General features: G+C 37.2%; 1 protein-coding gene across 3 annotated transcripts in view; it reads right to left on the bottom strand.

Moving 5' to 3' along the window:
* LOC124795127 (SWI/SNF-related matrix-associated actin-dependent regulator of chromatin subfamily A containing DEAD/H box 1 homolog) overlaps nucleotides 1-25,769 on the bottom strand; it is a 168,695-nt gene that overhangs the window by 63,461 nt on the left and 79,465 nt on the right. For all 3 annotated transcript variants that reach the window (XM_047259006.1, XM_047258996.1, XM_047259012.1), the window contains exons 5-7: nucleotides 20,777-20,864; nucleotides 19,112-19,280; nucleotides 4,490-4,677 (exon numbers count right to left, since the gene is read on the bottom strand). In XM_047259006.1, the coding sequence (XP_047114962.1) occupies nucleotides 4,490-4,677; nucleotides 19,112-19,280; nucleotides 20,777-20,864 (445 nt within the window). The remainder of the gene's footprint in view (nucleotides 1-4,489; nucleotides 4,678-19,111; nucleotides 19,281-20,776; nucleotides 20,865-25,769) is intronic.

Below are 25,769 nucleotides of genomic sequence, written 5' to 3'. Positions count from 1 at the left end.
CTGACATTTTAATTTTACAGAATGGGCTTGTGATTAGTGAAACTGAACAGTTCAAATTTCTAGGTGTTCAGATAGATAGTAAACTGTCAAGGAAAGCCAACGTTCAGGATCTTGTTCAAAGACTTAATGCTGCCATTTTTACTATTCGAACAGTATCTGAAGTGATTATTCAACACGAAAATTAGTCTACTTTGCTTATTTGCATTCACATATGTCATATAGTATTATATTTTGGGGTAATTCTTCCCATTCTAAAAGGATATTTTTGGCTCAGAAATGGGCGGTTCGGGCAGTAAGTGGTGTAAGTTTGCAAACCTCTTGTTGACCCCTGTTCATTAGTCTAGGTATTTTGTCACTGGCCTCTCAATATATATATATAAAAACAAAGATGATGTGACTTACCATACGAAAGTGCTGGCAGGTCGATAGAAACACAAACAGACACATACATACACACAAAATTCTAGCTTTCGCAACCAATTGTTGCTTCGTCAGGAAAGAGGGAAGGAGAGGGAAAGACGAAAGGATGTGGGTTTTAAGGGAGAGGGTAAGGAGTCATTCCAATCCCAGGAGCGGAAAGACTTACCTTAGGGGGAAAAAAGGACGAGTATACACTCGCACACACACACATTGCCATCCACACATATACAGACACAAGCAGACATATTTAAAGACAAAGAGTTTGGGCAGAGATGTCAGTCGAGGCGGAAGTGCAGAGGAAAAGATGTTGTTGAATGACAGGTGAGGTATGAGTGGCGGCAACTTGAAATTAGCGGAGATTGAGGCCTGGTGGGTAACGGGAAGAGAGGATATATTGAAGAGAAAGTTCCCATCTCCGGAGATCGGATAGGTTGGTGTTGGTGGGAAGTATCCAGATAACCCGGACGGTGTAACACCGTGCCAAGATGCGCTGGCCGTGCACCAAGGCATGTTTAGCCACAGGGTGATCCTCATTACCAACAAACACTGTCTGCCTGTGTCCATTCATGCGAATGGACAGTTTGTTGCTGGTCATTCCCCCTAAGGTAAGTCTTTCCGCTCCCGGGATTGGAATGACTCCGTACCCTCTCCCTTAAAACCCACATCCTTTCGCCTTTCCCTCTTCTTCCCTCTTTCCTGATGAGGCAACAGTTTGTTGCGAAAGCTTGAATTTTGTGTGTATGTATGTGTCTTGCTTTCGTATGGTAAGTCACATCATCTTTGTTTTTAAATATATATTTCCCGCGTGGAATGTTTCCCTATACACACACACACACACACACACACACACACACACACACACACACACACACGGCGAAACATTGCACTTGACAGTTCGCTTTTTGTCTATTTAGGTTGGCTACACTGTAATAGCGATGTTGCAACAGCAGCCTCTATACATACAGCAGACGATACAGTTTTCCGTCCCGTCTCGTAAATGCAAGCGATTGAGCAATTACAGTGTATATAAAAACTCGTTTTTAGTTGTACTACAATGACAGGAAGTAAACAACCGTATAACAATACATGTAAAAGCATAACAATGCGCACCCTTTCGATAACGGAGCAAAGAAATACAAAAAACAAGCATCTGATGACTGGTACTTTCAAATCAATAATGTACGTAGTTTACAAAATAAATAATAACCGAGAGTGCAATAAATAACCAATATTAGTAATTTTTCACTCACCAATTTACAGCGATAATGGCGCAATTCCATCCAGCTCGCCATCGTCACTGTTGTCCGACTCATCGCCAAAACCGCTTTTCATCAGCAAGACAAATCATTAATTGTTCATGGCCACTGATAATTCCTTCTATTGGCTGTGCTGCTCGTATAAGCTTCTCGACGTGCTCTACTTTTTTTCTCCATGAGGCTACATCCACAGTCACAAGAGCTTCACGCAACAGCTTTTCCACCTCTGTTATTGTAAAGGACTTCTTGTTGTTCCTTACATACATTTTTACATCACTCCATATTAACTCAATAGGGTTGAAATGGCAGTGATATGGTGGCAGCCTTATTACAGTATGACCCTGCTCCTTGGTAATTTCGTCTACTACATATGTAGGTGTCGTAGGCTTATTTTCTTTAACAAGAGAATACAACAGAACCTTTGTCATACTCATATCCTCTGCAATATTTCGAGCCTGTAACCACTGCACCATAACTTCTTTTCGATCATTTGTGGTTGGGGCTTTGTTCTGTATCACCGAATGATATGGAGCATTGTCCATAACAATTGTTGTAGGGACAGGAAATTGTTTTAAAAGGTTCCTGAACCACTCAACAAATCGTGTGTGATCCATATCTTCATGGTAATCACCAGTCTTTTTCGATCTAAAAACTAAAAGTGCGTCAGGGACAAAACCACTGGAGGAGCCTGCATGAACCACAATTAATCTAGCTCCTCTTCCCGTCGGCTGATGGCCGCTACTGCTGGGTGTGTTATCCGTCCAACATTTACTGACAGCTTCCCCGGCATTAACCCACGTTTCGTCTAGCCAAATTACGGAATGAATGTCTCTGCCCACAAGTTTGTGCAAGAAAATACTACGAGCGGTAACAATATGTGCCCTCTCTAACAGTACTTTGCGTCCGTCTAGCGTTTTGTAACGGAAACCCATATTTTTAGCACAATTTTTAGTGATGTTTTACCACCCCTGAAGAGTTCACTTTCTTTTAAAGAGATTAATAACTTAGCTACGGTCGGATACTCTTTTCTGCTGTAGTAAGCATAAACATGCCTACGAATTGCATCAGTCGGGAAAGAATCTGAATCTGTGATAGGACTAGGCCGCTTTTTCTTCTTTCCCGGGGTTGATAAAAATGTATTATTTGATCCAGACAGCTCGGAATCATTACGGCTCACTTCAGTATCTTCCAAGTTTTATAGTAATACTCCCTTACTTACTACGGTTCTTGCACTAATACCAAGAGTTTTCGATGTACGTTCCACCACTTTGTCGGCAGGAATTGATGGCTGTCCATGAATGCTTACGTAGTTTTTCTCCTGCTCGTAAAACTCACAAGTTCTGCGTAATAACTCCAGTGCCTGGCTGTTTAGCGGCACCCCTCGACACAAAGGATTGTCACTAAGTGAACGAAGTCTTTTCGGTGGCATTTTCCAAGTATGTACACTCACAACGTAACAAAAGTCACAACGATATAGCACACAGTACAACAGAAACACGTGGTAAACAACATACAATTCACGTTGTATACACATTCACTAAACAAAGCCGGCAACGCGGGAACTTTGACGTCACAGCACGTGAGTAACAGCTGTGCTCACTGCGCTGTGATTGGCTGGCGCCCCACGCTGAACGCCTAGCGCCTATCGTTCTTCACTTGTTACTCTGTTACGCTGCCAACTTCATGCGCAAACGTCACGTGCAATGTTTCAGCAGCCCGAGTATATATTCTTTACTACTGTTTCTTGTTAACAATATCAGCTTATTCCCAAGAATAAGCAGCTTTCAATCAGTTAATACTTGGCAAAAATCCAACCTGCATTTGAATCGGACTTCCTCAACTCTTGTGCAGGAAAGTGTGCAGTACACTGCTACACCCATTTTCGATAAGCTACCACAAGAATTCAAAAATCTTGGCAGTAACCCATGTGCTTTCATGTCGAAACTGAAGAGTTTCCTCATGGGTCACTCTGTTGAGAAGTTCCTTGAAAAATTAAGCTGATTTTTATGTTATATTGTTGATTGCGTGATCTTAAAACTTATGGCTTGACTTTTTTTGCTTCATAAACATTTTATTTTTATCTGTTATTACTTTTATGCTGTAATATCATGTACTGACATGTTCCATGACCTTGGAGACTTGCTCTTCAATTTGGTCCTACAGAACTTGACATGTAAATAAAACAAATAAATAGGTTGGCGGCTATTAAACGAGAAAGGGCAAGTCACCCAGACCTCAGAATGAGAGGGACAGGCCTGTAATACAAATATTTTCTCACAGCCCTAGGGGAGTGCATTTAGATGTTTGAAAGTATGAGCATTTAAAACAAAAAAAGAATACAAGCTTACTTGAAACCTGGCGCAATATTTTGTGCAGCTAGACATGTCTATGCACTGTGTATCAATCAGCTGCAGTAAGTATCTGTCTTTCCACATTTTTGTTTACAATGCAGGGAAATGTAAAGGGAAAAATATACTTTTTAAGAATTGTGCAATTCAGCCAGACTGCTGTATTGAAAGAAAGTGGTTGACTTTGTAAAAAGAGAAATTAAGAGAGGCTGATGAAGCATCATTGTGATTGTGAAGTCAACTAATGCTGTACATCAGTAACATTGGTTCCATCCGTTCTAAGTGATCTGCCCCCCCCCCCCCCCTTTCCCTCCTTTTCTTACCACAACTACTTTTTTTTCTATCTTCAAAGAAGAAACTGATTCTGGAAATTATAAGTATTTTATTTATTTAGCAATACGTGTTTTCGCAAGATGCCCTGGGAGTTGTTCTTAAAAGATGATAGTGATAAGCGAACATAATTACCCATCTGATAACAATTCTGGCTGCTCCTTTATGCCAGTAGCACCTTCAAGCACAGCTTTTTCTAACTTTTTGGCAAGTTTTACACATCTCTTCATTAGTTCCTTCACTTCCCTGCGGGTACTTAAGATATCCTGTGCAGAATTCAGTAACTCTGTACCAAGGTGTTTTCCACTCTGAAACTTTTCAACCTGAAATTGATACAACATTTCAATATTTCATCCATTAGTTAATCGTGTTAGTGTGAGATTGACGACCACATAATACAACAAAACAACGGCACATAAAATTTCACTGTGTTTACAATTCCATTTAACAATATAACATGAGGAGGCCAGAAACACTGTGTAAATTAGTATTTTTTCACACGTGCAAGACATTGCTGAAGGTTATGTTCAAATAAAAGAAGCACAGAAAGTTGTGATTGTCTTTCGAGATCTGAGCTGAAACATTTAGATTATAATAATGAAGCATTAACAAACAGTGTGTGGGATTTTATGTAATTATACAGTCTTATCCTTCACACGTGAACAGTGCAAGTGTCAAGAATTATACTGCCAGCACTGATATACTTCATTTTATCCTACCTATTTTTACGTATTTCACTGTAATTACACATTTAATGTATTTTTACTTTATGCTACATAATATTACGTATTACTGCTTTTTTATTCTTCTTCATACTTCCCTACATCCTAAGTAGGAAACTCCACTAGAAAAAGATCCAAAGCTTACATGCTACAAAACTTGAAGACAGGAAATAAACTATCTCTAAAATCATCTTCTACAGCAACATAATTTGGTTAATTGTACCCTGTGTCGGATTACGAATTGTGTGCTTCGATGCAATTTTCTACTATTTGGAATTTTAATCTTCAGAAGCAACCCAATACAACAATAGTGCGTGTACCATTGCAGCAGCCGGTATTACGAGTAGCAAAGGCCTTGGTGTGCCATCGATATGGGCAGTGGATTGAAGAAAAGGCAAATGGCCCAAAGTTTTCTGATTACTAGTGCCTTCTATCAATTCAACATTAGGGAATGCATAAGCCAACAAAAATTTGGCAAACAATGCTTCTTTGGAGTTCATGACTTTCTGTACATGATGCCACCTGCTGTATCAAAATTACTGTCTATTTTCTACTTAAATCCTACATCTAGGGACAAGCTCTCACGTAGACGTAAGATTTTTCAATGAGAATACAGGCAAAAAATGAAAATGGTGTGTAAGTGTGGAAAAGAAATAACTGAAAAAGTCTCAAAAAACATTTACTGTCAGCCAAACAGGTAAAATTGACTGATAATGAACTTTAATCAATCACTACATTCATTATTTTCATTAAATTTCTATACTTCACAAATCTTATAACAATTTTTCTTCTTGAATGGAACAGACTTTGAGATAGTTTACACTCACTCAACTTCGTGATAGCAGTAGGAGAAATAATTTAAGGGGTATAGTAAAGTAAGAAAGGTTGGTTTAATTAGATCATGCAATATAATATTGAATCTATCCCTACCAATACAAACAACTTCAATATCATGGAAGTAGACTGTGTCAGAAATTTTAATAGAAATCTTGGTATTAGTGGCTACAGCAAATTAAAGAAATCAGATTTAATTAGTTTCACTGTGTTACAGGAGTTTCCTTTTTGTAATGAATTATTCCAAAACACTAAATCAAATGTGTACCTAATGCAAATTACTTTTACAGGTTTGATGATGATGTTTCTGAGAAAACTCTACCACCGAGAAAAGAAAAAAATTGTGAGACTAACTCAAATACATCTACTCAGTAGTCAACTATTTGAGCGAGAGAGAGAGAGAGAGAGAGAGAGAGAGAGAGACCAAACCATCAAAAAATGGGAATTATTTGAGACTACAGAATTATGATCAAAATTTAATGAAAAATTTAATGCTTGGTCTGCTGACTCTAAAATTATCTTTCATGATACTAATAAATTCGATACCATTACTGAAAAAACAGATTATATAACGAAAGCACTTATTTCTATGGTACAAGTAGCTAAAATGAGAACTAACTTCAGAAAAGGAGATAAGTTGATTATAACAACTGCAAATCCAAAAATGTTTTATCTGACTTCTACAGGATACAAAGCATCAGCTAATACTTGAAAATATGTTCAAGTTTTGCGTGATAAATAAGAGATCTTATCATCTGCTGAATCTACTGATATAGCAAACATCAAGTTTAGTATTCACATGTTAGCAATTCTTACAGGCAGCAGAGGTAATAAAATAATAAATTTAGCTGAGACAAAAAGACTACAATGTGTATTACAAGAATTAATAATAATGAAAATCAATGTCCTGGGTAGCAAACAAGCTACAGTTAAAATTAAGAACCAGTTAGGAGAATACAACAAGGTGAATTTACCCTAGATGACATTAAAAATGTTGAGCAATTACTAGATATCCATATAAATGTTGTGTGTGCTGAAAATTTCAATCCAGTTATCTATAGTGCTCCTAAGATAGCAATAAAAATCTATCTGCATAAAAATCAAAATATTTTGATATAATGTTGACGTTTATAAAGGTCAAGAACATAAATTTATTTGTTTGAGATCTGAATTACGTAAATGTCACTTTGAAATATGTAGAAACAAAAAGTAAAAATTAAAAATCGTAAGTATTACATACAACACAGAACACAAAATGGTGGTGTTGTGAAAGAAATTTTGGTGAAGAATATATAGTCAAAGGATGCCAAAATTGTAGTAAAAAGTGGTTGTTACATTATAAGAGAATACCAAGATTATTGTGTTTTCCATTGCTGGAAATGTAATAAATAAATAAATAAAATAAAAATAAAAAATAGTTGCAGGTAATCAGTTTAAATGTAGTAAAAAGGCATACCAATAAGGATTCTTTTTGTAATACTTACAGATACACGTGGTTTGATTACAAAGTGAAACAAGAAATTGGTATACATATTCCAAATCTAATAATAATTCACAATTTTAATGGTGATACAAATTTAAGACAAATTATGAATTCTGTAGGTGGACGATATCTCATAAATATCAAAAGTATACATTTATAGCTGATGCTCTCAAGGTTATGATTCACAATTCATTCTGAAATACTCTGCTGAAAATACAATAATACCGTAATACCATCTACACAATAACTAAACTGACGTTATTGGAGATACAGCATTTACAACAAAAAATAGTAGATAGCAGCAATTTTGTCCAAGGCCCACTTAGCAGCTTCACAAAAAATTTGATTTGAAACAATTGACATAAGATTACTTCCACATCACTAGCCCTGCTGAATGATTTAATACACGGTTCGCGTACACCAGGTGGCAGACTGCTGTGGAACAGTGAAGGCAAGACAGCTTTCAACAATGTAAAGTCTGCTATGGCCGAATCCACTCTGTTGGTACACACTGCCCCACAAGCGGCACTCACCTTAATGGTTGATGCGACAGTGACAACCTTCAGAATTCTACAGCAAAAAGCTATCTTGTTCACAACAGAACTGGTCTACTTAGCACCACGAACTGTACGTGGCATACACTTCAATAAAACAATTCAGACACATGCTTGAAGGCAGACACTTCACTCTTGTCATGGACCACAAACCGCTCCCAAATGCATTTCTTCAATGCTCGGACAAAGTGTCACCATGCCATCTTCGTCATTTAGCTGTTTACGAGGCACTAACTGTAGAAAAACAGTCTGTTGGTGGACTCCGAGACGTACTGACCCAGCCATCAAGCCTTCAGCTATGCTGCATTCAAGTGCCTCCAACAAGTGTGGCTTTGGATTGTGACGTATCTCAATGAAACTACAACTCTTCATGACTCAAGGTTTTCGACAGCCATTGTGTCACAACATGACCTGTCTCACCCTGGTGTTTGTGCTACAGTGCAAATGGTGTAAAAAAACTTGTGTGTGGAACACTGGCAGCATGACAAGATCACTTGTCATGTTAGTACATCCCTCTGCATCGTCATGTTAGGGCACCACTTGGAACATTTGTTCCAGTGGTTCGAACATGTTCAATTGACATCAGTGAACTGCTGCCGTTGTCAGAGATATGTACTTACTGTCTGACTGTCACAGACTGATTAATTCACTGGCCAGAGATATTCGCCATGACTGATATCACTGCCGAGACCACCACCACTACATTTCTAAAGGGATGGATAGCCAGTTTTGATGTACCATTACTCGTCACTACCAACGAGGGCAGGCAGGCAATTCGAATCTTTTATTTTCAAGCCACTCAACACCTTGTTAGGTATGAAATGCATCCGGACAACTGCTTACCACCTGGCTGCAAATGGCTTGACAGAACGCTTACACTGTTGGCTCAAAGCATCTCTTTGATGTCACAAGTCACAGTGCTGGAGATTCAGACACTACCGATCATGCTGCCGAACCTCCACACAGCCATAAAAGTCGATCGGAATACAACCACAGCAAAGCTGGGCTATGGACATCCAATTAGACTACCTGGTGAGTTCCTGTGCAGTGTACTGCACACAATCATCTATGTGTTAGACTTTTTCCAGTGAGTTACACACACAGATGCAACCACTCACGACTATTGCAACAAAAGGATCAAAGTGACTCGTTACCCAATTGTCTTAGCCAATTTGTCGAGCTGCAAACAAGTGTTCGTTACGCACGGCACAGTACGTAAACCTCTACAATCATGTACGATGGATCATATACTGTACTAAGCAGGGATGATAAATCGTTTAGAATGAACGTCATGGGAACACCAACAACGGTTTCCATTGGCCACCTAAAACCTACCTTTAAAGCTGCCGATACTTGCGCACACAAATCAGCTAAAACACCATTTATGGACACATCTAAACCACCCACTACCCTGCCATATGCCACCGATAACCTGCCATGGGCATTGAGTTCTACAACAGACGACACCACAACAGCAACAACAGTTGTCATGAAATCGAGATGCCATATCAAGTTTAATCGCAGATATCGTTAACACTTAGGGAAAAGTGATGTAGTGGCTGTATAGTGTTTGTGCAGTGTAGTGTATTAAGGTGTACAAGTGTACAAGTTGTACATTTCAATGCAATGTCTTTGATTTTGTGTTAAGTTTTATATATTTATGGCATTGTTGAATTCTGACATTTATAGAGTATTCTCAGATTGCACTGTGTGAACACACCAGACAATAAATGTTGCTTCGAAGTTAATTTCACACTTGTGCAACAAAGTTAAAGAAAATTATGTATTCAATATGAGGAAAGAAATCAATGAATACTGTAATTGTGATGTAGATATATTGAGAAGACATTGTTTAGATTGGTTGGTTTGGGGGAGGGGACCAAACAGCGTGGTCATCAATCTGATCGGATTAGGGAAGGCTGGGGAAGGAAATCAACTGTGCCTTTTCAAAGGAATCATCCCAGTATTTGCCTGAAGCGATTCAGGAAAATTACAGAAAACCTAAATCAGAATGGTTGGACATGGGTTTGAACTGTCATCCTCTCGAATGTGAGTCCAGTGCGCTTGATTGTTTGGACTTGTATTGAATTAAGAAAAAAATTCCTGGAGATAACTAATATTGATCCACTCTGTTAATTGCTGGAGTTTGCATGGCTATATACAGACAATTGCTGTATCGGACAAAGGGGACAAAGAAAATTACAGTAAAGAGTCTACTGCTTGGCTAAACTGTTTAAACAATTATAATATTCAATGTGCTCTTAATGATGGTGAAGTAGACGGTTTAGATAAAGAAACAAGTACTGTTTATCAATACCATGACTGTTTTTGGCATAATTGCAAAAATATATTTTAAAGATGAAATGATTAACAACAAAAATAAAGAGTCAATGGACAAGCAATATTAAAGCACTTTAACAAGAAGTAGTGAGATAGCGAAATTCTGGATATAATTTAGTGGAAATGTGATTGGGTGAACTCAACAGAATATGAAAAAAACTAAAGAAATTAAAACAATTACCCAAAGATGTCAAACCACTAAATCCAAGAGATGCTTTTAGTGGTGGTTGTACAAATACAATAAAATTAAGAGCTAAAGCAGATGGTGTTAAGATGAAAATAAAACATAGTGATGTGCGTACTCTCTATCTAACTGTATGATATTATGAGTATTATCCTGAACGACATTCAACAAAAATATATAGACCAAGGCATTAATATCAAAAATAGTACAGATTTTTAAAATGTAAGGTGTTACCAGCTACAGGATTGTATAATCCAGTTTTACCAGTACAGGTAAAGATCGATAAAAATCAAAAACTGTCATTTCCTTATTGGAACATGGACAACTGATGAAGGAAAGGAAGCTGTGGAAAAAGAATACAAAATTTTATATGTCAATGAAGTATAGGATTTTAGAAATAAAAGAAACATATTGCCTAAAAATTATGTAAAAGACTTTAAGAAAATAAAATTAGAAGCCAGTTCACATGATTTTAAAACCAACGAGATGTATATCAAAAGAGTTAAAGAATAATTAGATATTTTATTAGAATCCGATAAGAGAAAAGGGATCCAGGAAAATATGCTGTTTCTGAGATATGTCTAAATTAATTATGGGGAAAATTTGCACAATGACAAATTATGAATAAAACTGAGTATTTTACAGATTTGCACCAGTTGTATGAGATGATACTGGATGATTGATTAGATAATATATATAAACATTTTATTAATGAGAATATGGTTCAAATGAAGTATAATTTCTAAGATTATTGTGTAAAAAATAACAATGCTACAATTAATTTTTATTGCTGCATTCACTACATCAAATCCAAGATTGGGTTGCATATATGTTAGATAAGCTGGAAGAATCTGAACAGTTTTTGGGTATCCGACCAGGTAGCATTGTAATTTGTGGAGAAATTACGACGCTACCTGGTCGGATACCCAAGCACTGTTCAAATTGGAAATACGCCAGGAAAACTTCAATCACTGGAAGAATCTGTTGTATATTTTGACACGGATAGTATAGTATATATTGATGATGGTAAAAATACTGCAGAAACACAATGTATGTTAGGTTAATGGTTTGATGTGTTACGAAATAATTGGATTAGTGATTGGTCTTCAACTGAACCTAGAAGTTACTATTTTGAGAAAAATGATAAAAATACTGTTAGGACGATAAATGGATATACTTTAAATTATAGGAATATTCAAAAGCTGAATCGCAAATCTATGATAAGATTAACTGAGAGTGAAGTGAAAGAAAAGATACGATAAATGGAGAGGTAAAAACAAAAAAATTCATCAAAAGCAAGTTAACAAAGAATTTTCATATCAGTGTGATAAAAGAGTGGTTCTAGAAAATTATGATACAGTGCCATATTGACATTAAAATAAATTTTCTACATCTTCTCATTTACAAATGAAATCTATATCAGGTATTTCATTATAACAATAGAATAATGTTTTTATTGTTTTCTGTTTTCTAAATCTATTTCCTCTCTAGATTTCTCTAATTTCAAGAATCATGAAAAATATCAAAATCAGAAAATAAGAAACCTGATTTTTTTTCATAAATCAGTTCTTACTAAATAAAAGTAACAACCTCTTTCCTCTTTATCTAATATTTCTTGAATAAAGTTATAATTATTATACAAATATTCATATCTGGCATACAGGTACTGAATTATTATACAAATCTTCATATCTGGCATACAGGTACTGTTCAGTTACTCTTAACCTTTTTTCATTCTTTTAAGCATTTTTTCTGTTCTTCATGAAAAATAAGAAATTTTTCCCTTAATTAACTCAATAGCTTGAGTAGTACTGTTTTTGCTATTGCTGTTGTCCATTTAAAACATCTATTTTTTTTTTTTTTAATCTTAGTAAAAATTTTATCTAAATAAATGGAGGTTCTACTCAAGCAGCTCAACAATACTACCAAATCTGATTTGTTGTTGTTCATTTAAAACTTTCATTTTTCCAAATAGATATCATACATTAATTACTGGTAGGCATCTTCAGCTTTTTGAAGAAGGAAATATTACGCTGAGATACAACGGAATGAAGAAACAAAAATAATGATAATGAATTTCATAGTCTAGATTTTGTAGTTTAATTTTTTAACTTCATTAATACACAGTGCTAAGCCTTGCACACTAAATAATATACATTTTATTTTTTTACTTTGATGCCCTGTGCCAATGCCTGGTTCACAGAAAGTGCAAAAATTATTGTACCCCTCCGACAGTACCCAACACGCACACTTACTAATCCTACCTTCAGTCATCATTGTTAAAGAAGCAAAATACAAAATGACACTTGTTATATACAGGACCAGTTATTATATTGTGGATAACCAATCCAGGAGCATACTTGCTGTGATATTCATGAACCGACAGGATTAAGAGATTATACCCACATACAATTTGGAGGGACTATTGTGTTTGAAGAAACTGATTAGTCATCAATTAAGATTTTGTGTCATGTCATGAGTAGGGTTAAGTGTTTCTTCATAATTTCTATTGTGATACTTCTGTGGATAAATGTAAGCAATATAAGTGTAGAAAAAAAACAAATATATGTTTGTCAAATAACTTGGCTTTTGTTTGATAGTATACAAAAGAGGACATATATGTTTTTATTCATGTAACTAATCACATTTCTTTCTGATTGTTCAAATAATTATTATTAATCCATAGATTGTCTTAACAATGTTTCATTAAATAAACTTCATTAACAACAAATAAAATGATTCTAGTATATGTAAGATTTGAAGCCATTCAATTTTTCCCATCTGTTATTCAAATGAAAGTTCATACGCTCAATTAGTTAAGTGAGTTTCAAAAGTCATAATCATAATTCCTTATCAGAACCTGATGTAGACGAGTGCAATTACTGTAGTGGGAGGATACTTTAAGAGATAGCTTCTTTACAAGTAAGGTGACCAATAGTTGTAGACATTACTGAGATGGTACTGGTGAGATACTTGCATTGGTTAATGGGTGGTGCATTGCACTCTAAGTGTAATCCTACTACGAAGTCACCTATTCTGTTTCGGTTATTGATTCTGGGTGTAGTTTGGCAGAATGGTTGGAGTGGTAATATCTTATCCACGTAAAATTATAGTTGTGCTTATGGAACTTTATAAACACTGAAGACCATGAGAAATAATTGTCAAGTGACAGATGAACTTATGTTGGTCTGCTATAATCTGTGATACATGAAGTATTGTCTGGACCAGAGGTGTATCATAATTTGAGTATTTTGTGGTGTGCACAATGAATGCAAATCCTTGTTAAGTACAATGGAATGATGCTTGTTGCTAAGTACAATGGAATGATGCTAGACAATTGGCATCCTCAAACTCCATTGTTATCGTTGTTTCTTGTAGCAGTGTGTGGACCAAATTCTTTCATATAATGCAACCATTTTTGAATGAGAGACACTCACTCAGCAACTGTGCAATATGTTCATCCACTAGTTTGACCATGCGATGTACTCCTGACAAAATAGTCTTGACTTCTCAATGAACTGCACATTTCCAGCCTGATATGAAATTTCAGCTTTGTACTTACATCATAAAGTAAAATGCATTCAGACCCAGCTAACTAATACTTCTATTTCTTTCGGCGCTTAGTCTTTGACTATGTTTCATGTATGCACGCAGTCACTGCAGGCATGGCACCATGCAGTCACCACCTGTATCTTACAAACAGATCCACAGACAGGATATCAATTTCTTGGCTAATGCCAGTTGGTGTGGCAGTAATAATCACTGTCCCCGTTTGTAGCCCTTTGGTTACCATCAAAATTTGGTAAATATTCCTTCTCACTAGCTTAACACTCCACTAACGCAGAGCAATCAAGCACTGTAAACAGTAATTAACTGCTCAATCCTTCTTGTCTCTGTAAGTCCACCTTCATACAAGATGGTTGCTGTACTTCAATTGTTCAATATAAAATGTCAAATATGCCATCTTCCAGCCTTCCAAGCAATGCATCGACAAGCGACGATAGAAGGGATTGCTGTGTTAAGAAGAAATCTACGGAATCCAGTCACTGAATGCTGGCCCCTATTTTGACTAGACCTGAGGTGGAATCCTTCCTATATGTCACGAATAAAATAAAAATGGAAATTTGAATGGCTGAAAGTGTTTTAATTTGGGATTTTAATCCTTCCTGTGTCTAGAGTTGGTGTTTTGACTTGCAGAATTGCAATTCTGCACGTGTTTGTGTCCACAGTGTTTTCCATCACCTACAGACATCAAAATACCCACCAATTACTAACACAATACACTGATTTAATACATCTATACGACCATATGTTTTACAAGCGGTGAATTACCCCCTCTTGCTCTCACACTCTCCTTATGATGCACGAAGCTTTGTTTGTCCCAGTCGTAAACAGTTTGTTGTACTCTGTGCCACAACCTATTTTCAATAGTTTTGATGTGCCATCAGTCTACATTCATGTCTCAGTCTTATCAGATCATCACAGCTCAGGTGGATTCTTGTTTGACATTTATTCTTGGGACATAGTTACACCCACTGTTAAGCTCTCTGCTCATTTAACCTATCCCCACAATGGTTGTCTTAAGCCTGTTATACTATACCAGTCTGAAGTACCTAATGGGTTACCACACCCATACAGCCTGATGGTGCTATCCAATAACTCTATGCTAGAATGTGTGCAATGTTTTTTGGTCACTAGCTGTGCAGAAGGGGTGGTAGGGGGATCCCTTGCGGACAGGACAACGCAGTAGTGGAGGTTCTACAGCGTAAGCCTTTGCATACACATGCATCTCACAAAACTTGTAGGCTACAGCTAGCAAGTCTGCAAACAACTGTACTAACAGGTTATGCCAGTATGACAAATAATTTGACAAGTCAACCATTTACTATTAGAAACACAATGGGTACAGATTTATGCCGAAACTGGAACAGAGAGTGCGAATTTTTTTTTTTCCACCTGTCTTGCACATCGTTTTTTCTTCCTCTTGTCGGTCGCCACATTAAAATTAGCGTCTTTTCCCAAAACACTGAGGTGGCATTTACACAATTTCACCTCACTAGCATGCTAATGCAGCTGTAATTGCGAGAGAATCCAGAAGCAGTCTACTATTAATCAAACAATTGAGGACAAGTGAACGCCAATAACTTATGAAAAGCTCACGCCGGTATAAAAATAAAAGAGTGATTCCTTCCTTTCCATCCATCCAGCATTTCACCAGCTACCAATAGCCCTTCGAAGAATTACATTATTTCACTAGAAAAATCTGTAGTCTTGAATATTTTGCAGTAGATAAGAAAGTTTCACATATTAGATACGTGGCAAAATACTCTCTGCTTTGCATGCTATCATTTATCACAAATTTGTTTCTGAATCTCAAATCATTTATGAGTTCTGAAGGATGACATGAGTATTTCACTCCCACTCTCATTTAGACAGACAATCTTAAGTGAGTGCAATAAATAAAATCCATTTTCTTGAGATTGGTGATAGATATAGATCTCATGTCAAGTTCATGGAAAAATTCAATTTGTTAGCTGCATTTCGTATGCAGCAATACATAACTTAACATGCACCAAATGCAAACTCATAGTGACGCATATTTTTCATTGCAAAGTATCCAACTTTAGCACACTTCATTATCAGATGTAGAAATATCACAAAGAACTATGACTGTCTAAAAAATGATAAGGCATGCCACCATGAAACTGAAAAATGAGGATACGAGATGTGTGAGAATTTTTTTAATGAATAATTTCTTTAAAGTTTTGAGATAGACTGCTGTGCCACTACTGTGCACACACCTCGATTCCCGCAGTGGAAGCTCACAGTTCAGTAGGCTATAGAGGGTGGACGTGCCCAGCATTGAGAATGAGAAATTGTTTCTGCACACTGGCCAGATAATCCCATGTGAGCTTTATGTCTGCTCTGGCTTGAATTATTATTTTCTTTGTTGTATGGACAATATATACACACGTCCACAGTAAATGTTTTAAACCATGACCTCCAGTAATACCCAAGAAACAGACATTGGGTGAGTACCATGACTAATGCCCTCGGCACACTTCAGGCACAGCCCTCCTCTATGTTAAGCTGCATAGATTAATTGTTTGCATCACTGCAGTCATGTTCCTTTTACATGGTCACATTTTGTGTTTTGTCATGGGGTAATGCACAGCCACTGCAGCAAATAATTGCATATCAAGAATTATTTGTTCTCAAAATTTAAAAGTTGTGCATATTAGGCACAAGTGTTAGTTTGCAACTTTAATGTGTATGATTGATTATTATTTGTAAATCAAAGATACAGAGATTGCCCAACTGTCTTTATCTGTTGAAGAAAACCTGTTATGTGGCTACTAATAACTGTGCTACTGTTACTTGTAAACAGCCCCTGTATACTGACGACCTTCCTTGGCCCTCCACTGATGTGAGCCCCATTCTTGAGAGTTACAGTTGCCTGTAATCTGAGGCCTACCCACTGAGCCTGCCGACCACCCTATGGCAGCATCAGCCCCGTTGGTTTTGACTGCACTCCTACGTCACTGCATCCATGCCCTGCAGCACGCTGCTCTCACCCACTGTCAGGCTGAGTGTCTTGAAAGCGCCCTCCCACAATCCTCCAACTACAACCACAGTTGTCTTCCTGACACCAGGCCCACTCTGACGGTGTTGCATCAGCAATCCCATATCAAGATTAAACTTACAGGGTCACTTCTCTTTAATTTTGCTTACTTTTGCAACTAGTCCTATGTGGCCATTATACATCTATACAGCTTTCACAAATCTCAAAACCAAATTAACTAACTTTGTTCCAATTTTTCATTCCTTTTTTTCTTTCATTTGATTGGGTACAGGACTTCCTTGCAGCTATAACTCAACATGACAACTGATGTAAGGACTGGCAGTTGACTCTTTGACGAGACAGCAAACAAGCATGGGCTGGCATAGCATTGGATGTTTTGCATAATACTACACTAAGTCCACATAGACATCATCTCACAGTAATACCACTGGCGAGGGATGCCATGTTTCCGTACCACTGCCGGAAGGATGCCCACTGAAGCACCCTCTGCCCACCAATGGGAGGAAAGGTATCAGTCATGTGGAGCTTACCAGGCAGGTTGGTGAGAGAGCATCAGTATTCAGTGCGCTCTCGCCCAAGACCAGATGTGGCCAATAGTACCTCTCAATTTAACTGTCGATCTCCCATTGCTGTAACAAGTTTGAGTTTGTCGTAGCCCTTAGGTGTACACTTTTGGAGAAGGATTGCAATCAGTCTCTTTCTTTTGAAGTTTTCTCCTAACACAACCATTTTACAGTCATTTCCCCCATCACGACCAAATCCCGCACTTACAATACTGGCTTAACAAGTATCAGGCCTGATTTATGATTGGATACAGGACTTCCTTGCAGGTATAACTCAACTTGACAACCGATGTAGGGACTGGTAGTTGACTCTGGACACAAATTATTGCAGCACATTGTGCATAAATAGGTGAAGAGATCCACTACTGTTTGATTACACTACTGGCAACAAATCACTGAAAACAGCAATTACCGTACAATACCTTTGAATGAACTATCAGAGTGACCTAAAGTACAATGACCGCACAAGCCAGGTTGAGATTCATTGGGAGAATCTTAAAGACATGAAATCCATCTGTGAAATAAATGGCTTACAAAACATTCATTCAAATGGTTCTTGAGTATTCTTCGTCAATCTCGGGTCCCTACCAAGAAGGATTAATAGAAGAGATAGATAAGATCAGTAGGATTAATAGAAGAGATAGAAAAGATCTGCAAAGAACAGTGTGATTCGTCATGTGGTCATGTTCTCAGCATGAGAGCATTACAAAGATACTCAACATACTATCAGATATGAACTGCGCATCATGAAGAGATGTACTATTTGAATTTTGAGAGCATATGTTCCAAAATAGTCAGGCAACATATTAGCTCCCTCCTCCATACTTCTCACGAAATGATGAACATGAGAGAATCAGAGAAATTGGAGGTCATGTGGGAATTAACAGACAATCATTCTTCTCAGACATCATTTTAGAATGTAACAGGTACGGGGAGAAAAGGTATTGGATCAGAAGTACCCTCTGCCACATACTATAAGGTGGATGGAGGAGTAGGGATGTAAATGTTGTTGTCCCCCAATTACATTTGTCTTCCTGAAACATTTACATGTTTTTAGGTGCTTGATAATGGCATAATGCTAAAACTGCAACAGCAAAAATAAAAAGAAATACTACATCCTTACAAAAATTTAACACGGCTGTGCACCCATTTTTCAGGGAGTTGAGTAACACAAAATCATGAACACAGAAGTGTTGTTAACACAATGTTCTTTTCTCCGTAATTATCTTCTTTCCAAACATTAAGAGGTTCAGACATCATCCTAACTGCACTTTTATTATTCAAGCTCACAAAACATTTTACATAGATGTTGCACAGTAAACAGAATCATAAATAAATATATGATATGCTTTTGGAGAAAAATCTTGTTCCATTATGGTAATTCAACAAATAGTAAATAACATTTCTAGTCAATATTGGATGAACATCAGAGAAAAACTAAAAGGTAAAATAACTACTTAAGGATCAAACAAATATTAAAACAATTAAACTTACGAGATCACTCCAACTACTGAAAGGGCGCTGCTCAATAATTGCCTCTGCCTTCTTCTGCGAACAGTATGACATAGCTTTCAGTTCAGGAATTGTTGCCGTTGACAAAAACTCCAGGACTTTCTTCTTGTCATGGTTACTCACATCAGTTGTTTCAGTTTCAGAATCATCACTGTCAATGAGAATGTGTAAAACTATTAGTGGAAGCAAGTGATTTTCATTAACATTGCACCTAACCCAACATCCTTAATTGCCAGAGCAGCTTTAAGACATAAATACTGTGTTGTAACAATATCATTGACTAACCTAGTCAGTGGAATTTTAGTAAGACTTAACAGAAGTGATAACTGGTTTAGCAGTGACCATAACACAGTTTCACTTTATTGCCCGCACCTTAAACAGCAGATTTTTAAGTGAAAATGAATGCACTCAGCACAAAGCAACCCATGCGACAAAGCACTTGCAACGCGTACGGTGGTGCCCTCAATTACAGTGCTTGGCCTGTATTCAGAAACCCTCACAGACCAATTCACTTCACTTCATACTGTCCAGCATCAGTGCGACATTTGATATAGACAAGGTGTGCCATGGTCTTGGATTTTGCCAGACTGACTGGGAGATTGTGTATTCTGCATATGACAAATAGGCTGTGAATTTCTAGATTCCCTGGTTAAACTAGCTTCTTCTATTTTGGCTCTACTGAACTTTGCTTCCACTCAGATAGGTTACGATCTTACTGGACTGTGTTCCAGTTGTAAATAAACCAGAATAAACACCAAGTAGTGTAAATACTTCAGAACTGATCAGTCTCATATTTCTAATAAGTATATTAAAGAATTCATTGCTTCAGCCTTCTACTCAATATTCCAAAACACTATGTGAATAATACATGTTTCAATGTTACTAAGACACTGCTCTCAGTTCTTTTCTGGTGGTTTTCTGCAGCTAGCAGAATCTCTCTCTCTCTCTCTCCCTTCCAGTATTAATTCTGATAGTAATGTTGTATCAAGCAATCCATTCCTGTGGCACAAATGAGAAAACTTAACACACAAACATTCAAATTAAATAACCTTAAAATGCCACTTAAAATAAATAAATAAATAAATAAAATGCTGGAAAAAATTAACCTTCCTACATCCATGAATTTTTTTTCCCTACTGAGAACCATGGGTTCACAAAGACTCCAAGTAATTTACACAGGCAGTATTTTAACAAACTAACATATGAACAGCTGTTCAGCTTAACAGTCATCATAAATGTTAGATTCAAGAAACAAAAGTAAATTTAGACTGGGGTCATACTGGGATACTCAGTATGAAGAAGCATGAATTAATTTTAATGTGTTGTACATATAAAACTGAACAAATCATCATTGGATGACCACAGTGGCACTAGAAGTGTTAAACTGTAGGAAATTACTCATCTAGAACAACAATATGTACAGGAAAGATTGCTACTCACCACTGAGTCACAGCTTGGCACAATGAAAAAGTGCTAGAGAGAAAGACTGTCTCAAGGCTAGCGTTGTCTTTTTCACTGTGACTCAAAGCAAGCTGCAATCTGTCTTTTCTGTACTTCTGTTATTCCATCCTAGACTTTCCTTTGTTTGACTCATCCAGGGAACCATTACAATACACAGTAGACACCAGAACAGTACAAACATCTTACCTATCAAATAACCTTCTCTTGAATGGCTGGGCATCATCATCATCAACATCAGATGTCCTGTCTTCAATATCCCTATAGTTTTTCTTTGCTGAGAATGAAAATAACCATTCAATATGTTAATAATCAAAACATGTAAATAAGTCCTCTTTAATAAACTAGTTTCATCATTTTATTTGTTTATTTATTTCATGTTCCTTAGATACAGGTACTGAGTAAATTGCAAGGATACAGAATGTGTCAGATTGTATATGTTTCAAATATCCCTTGCATAAATACTATAACAGATACAATATAAAAAAGGTGTCAAATAAGGAACATATATCCGGTTACCAGAATATTGTGGTACACTGAGGCAGGATCAGATATAGGCTAATTTACATAAATGCAATAAAAGGTACAATGGAGATATCACATAAAAAAGATATATCCAATCAACAGAATACTGAGTTACGCTTAGGATAGGTCTGTAACATACAGAGGAAGCAAAAATAAGCTGAATAACACAATAAATACAAACATGAATGCAGAAAACCAAATGATACCGAGATTAAAAGTATTTGAAAAATAGTTATAAATTTAGTGGTGGTATTCATTTTCTCTCATAAATTCATCGACCGTATAAAAAAATTTCTCCATTAGGTACTCTTTCAGGAATCGCCTTAATTTTGGTAATTATTTGTGCAGACATTTGATATGTGGTGGGAGTGCATTAACAGCTTAATACCAGAGTAATAAGCTCTTTTTTGCACCAGATTTAGACTTTTCAATTCAATGTGTAGACTTTTTTTCATTCTTGTGTTGTAGTCATGATATTCACTGTTGTATTTGTATACAGCAAAGTTTTACAGTCATGGCCGGCAAGAAAAAAATATACTGTGAGGAGGTGGTGAGGATCCCCATCTTTCGAAACAAGTTTCTGCAAGAGTGCCTATGGTGGACACCACTTATTGTTCTGGTGCCTCTTTTTTTTTTGTTTGTTTCATATTTCCGATACCCGAGCTACGGAGATTCTTCCTTTGAATTACGGATGTCGTATTATTATTATTTTTTTTTTTTTTTTTTGCAAAGTAGGAAGCCTTAATGGCATCCACTTCACACACAGACATAATAACTCATATTGTATATATTGCTGAGCTAAATCTTTTATAGAGATGAAGATGAAGGATGTGGGTAGACCAATTACATTTGCTGTCTATGTATGCACCCAGGAATTTTGTATCCTCAAGTTTTTGCGTTGCTTGACCTCTACACTTTATGTTAATTTTGTCAAGATTTCTTTGTGGCATATGGACCCTAATGGGTTTATCTGTGTGGAGTGAGAGACCATTTGCAGAAAACCAATTTAAAACTTCAGAAAAAACTTTGTTTGTAGTTTGGTCAACATTGTTGTCAGACAATTCATCAATGAGAACTTATGTATCATCTGCAAAACAGAGTAAAATTACTCTTTGTACTGGAACAAAGAGGAAAGTCATTACTGAAAGTAAGAAATAGCAACGGACCTAAAATTGAGACTCGGAGCACACCACAACTTACGGTACCCAATTCCGATGCAAAAGGTTCTCTTGAAGAGCCATTCAGCATTATGGTTCGCTTTCAGTCCTTTAGCTATGACTGAAGCCGCAAACCAACAGTATCACCTAGACCATAATATTCTGCCTTTTTCAAGGAATTTGGTGGCTTACGCATTCGAAGGCTTTCAACCAAAAAATACCTAGTGGAGACATTATTATGTTAACAGCCCACAAAACTTGATTACTAAAGGAGAATTGATCAGTACAAAAGCCAGCACAAAACTCATATTCGGGATATTGTGGAGATTAAGACGGCTGATGATCAATTTGCGCACAAGTTTTTCAAGAATTTTTGGAAATATAGTTAACAGGGAAAATGGGCAGTAGTTAGTGACTGTTTTTGTCATCTTTTTTAAAGAGAGGTATCCTGACAGCCACTTTTAGTCTATCAGGGGCAATTCCTTCTTGCAAAGATGGATTGAGTATGTTGCATAAGACTGGATTTATATATTTATAACAATATCCTCCCCCGCTCTCCGAACCGTGGATCTTGCCGTTTGTGGGGAGGCTTGCGTGCCTCAGCGATACAGATAGCCGTACCGTAGGTGCAACCACAACAGAGGGGTATCTGTTGAGAGGCCAGACAAACATGTAGTTCCTGAAGAGGGCAGCAGCCTTTTCAGTAGTTCCAGGGGCAACAGTCTGGACGATTGACTGATCTGCCCTTGTAACACTAGCCAAAACAGCCTTGCTGTGCTGGTACTGGGAACGGCTGAAAGCAAGGGAAAACTACAGCCATAATTTTTCCCAAGGGCATGCAGTTTTACTGTATGGTTAAATGATGATGGCATCCCCTTGGGTAAAATAGTCCCCCATTCGGATCTCCAGGCGGGGACTACTCAGGAGGACGTTGTTATGAGGAGAAAGAAACCTGGTGTTCTACGGATCGGAGCGTGGAATGTCAGATCCCTTAACAGAGCAGGTAGGTTAGAAAATTTAAAAAAGGAAATAGATGGGTTAAAGTTACATATAGTGGGAATTAGTGAAGTTTGGTGGCAGGAGGAACAAGCCTTCTGGTCACGTGAATACAGGGTTATAAATACAAAATCAAATTGGGGTAGTGCAGGAGTAGGTTTAATAATGAATTTAAAAAATAGGAATGCGAGGAAACTACTACAAACAGCATAGTAAACGCATTATAAAAGGCCAAGTTCGATACAAAGCCCACACCTACCAAAGTAGTACAAGTTTATATGCCAACTAGCACCACAGATGATGAAATGTATGATGAGATAAAACAAATTATTCAAATAGTGAAGAGAGACGAAAATTTAATAGTCATGGGTGACTGGAATTCGATAGTAGGAAAAGGAAGAGAAGGAAACGTAGTAGGTGAATATGGAATGGGGGTAAGAAATGAAAGAGGAAGCCGCCTGGTAGAATTTGGCACAGAGCATAACTTAATCATAGCTAATACTTGGTTCAAGAATCATGAAAGAATGTTGTATACATGTAACAAGCCTGGAGATACTGGAAGGTTTCAGATAGATTATATAACGGTAAGACAGAGATTTAGGAACCAGATTTTGAATTGTAAGACATTTCCAGGGGCAAATGTGGACTCTGACCACAATCCACTGGTTATGAAATGTAGATTAAAATTGAAGAAACTGCAAAAATGTGGGAATTTAAAGAGATGTGACCTGGATAAACTGACAGAACCAGAGGTTGTACAGAGTTTCAGGGAGAGCATTAAGGAACAATTGACAAGAATGGGGGAAAGAAATACAGTAGAAGAAGAATGGGTAGCTTTGCGAGATGAAATAGTGAAGGCAGCAGAAGATCAAGTAGGTAAAAAGACGAGGGCTAATAGAAATCCTTGGGTAACAGAAGAGATATTGAATTTAATAGATGAAAGGAGAAAATACAAAAATGCAGCAAATGAAGCAGGCAAAAAGGAATACAAACATCTCAAAAATGAGACTGATAGGAAGTGCAAAATAGCTAAGCAAGGATGGCTAGAGGATAAATGTAAGGATGTAGAGGCGTGTATCACTAGGGGTAAGATAGATACTACCTACAGGAAAATTTGAGAGACTTTTGGAGAAAAGAGAACCATTTGCATGAATATCAAGAGCTCAAATGGAAACCCAGTTCTAAGCAAAGAAGAGAAAGCAGAAAGGCGGAAGGAGTACATAGAGGGTCTATACAAGGGCGAAGTTCTTGAGGACAATATTATGGAAATGGAAGACTATGTAAATGAAGATGGAATGGGAGATATGCTACTACGTGAAGAGTTTGACAGAGCACTGAAAGACCTAAGTCGAAACAGGGCACCAGGAGTAGACAACATTCCATTAGAACTACTGACAGCCTTGGGAGAGCCAGTCCTGACAAAACTCTACCATCTGGTGAGCAAGATGTATGAGACAGGCAAAATACCCCCACAGACTTCAAGAAGAATATAATAATAATAATTCCAATTCCAAAGAAAGCAGGTGTTGACAGATGTGAAAATTACCGAACTATCAGTTTAATAAGCCACTGCTGCAAAATACTAACACGAATTCTTTACAGACGAATGGAAAAACTGGTGGAAGCTGACCTCGGGGATGATCAGTTTGGATTCCATAGAAATGTTGGAAAACATGAGGAAATACTGACCCTATGACGCATCTTAGAAAATACATTAAGGAAAGGCAAGCCTTCGTTTCTAGCATTTGTAGACTTAGAGAAAGCTTTTGACAATGTTGACTGGAATACTCTCTTTCATATTCTGAAGGTGGCAGGGGTAAAATACACGGAGCAAAATGCTATTTACAATTTGAACAAAAACCAGAAGGCAGTTATATAAGAGTCGAGGGGCATGAAAGGGAAGCAGTGGTTGGGAAGGGAGCGAGACAGGGTTGTAGCCTTTCCCTGATGTTATTCAATCTGTATATTGAGCAAACAGTAGGAAACAAAAGAGAAATTCGGAGTAGGAATTAAAATCCATGGAGAAGAAATGAAAACTTTGAGGTTCGCCGATGACACTGTTATTCTGTCAGAGACAGCAAAGGACTTGGAAGAGCAGCTGAACGGAATGGACACGTCTTGAAAGGAGGATATAAGATGAACATCAACAAAAGCAAAATGAGGATAATGGTATGTAGTCAAATTAAATCGGGTGATGCTGCGAGAATCAGATTACGAAATGAGACGCTTAAAGTAGTAAATGAGTTTTGCTATTTGGGTAGCAAAATCACTAATGATGGTTGAAGTAGAGAGGATATAAAATGTAGACTGGCAATGGCAAGGAAAGCGTTTCTGAAGAAGAGAAATCTGTTAACATCGAGTATAGATTTAAGTGTCAGGAAGTCGTTTCTGAAAGTATTTGTATGGAGTGTAGCCATGTATGGAAGTGAAACATGGATGATAAATAGTTTGGACAAGAAGAGACTAGAAGCTTTCGAAATGTGGTGCTACAGAAGAATGCTGAA

Source organism: Schistocerca piceifrons, chromosome 1 (assembly GCF_021461385.2).
Source record: "Schistocerca piceifrons isolate TAMUIC-IGC-003096 chromosome 1, iqSchPice1.1, whole genome shotgun sequence".
Lineage (NCBI taxonomy): Eukaryota > Metazoa > Arthropoda > Insecta > Orthoptera > Acrididae > Schistocerca > Schistocerca piceifrons.
This window is presented reverse-complemented; position numbering and strand designations above follow the sequence as displayed.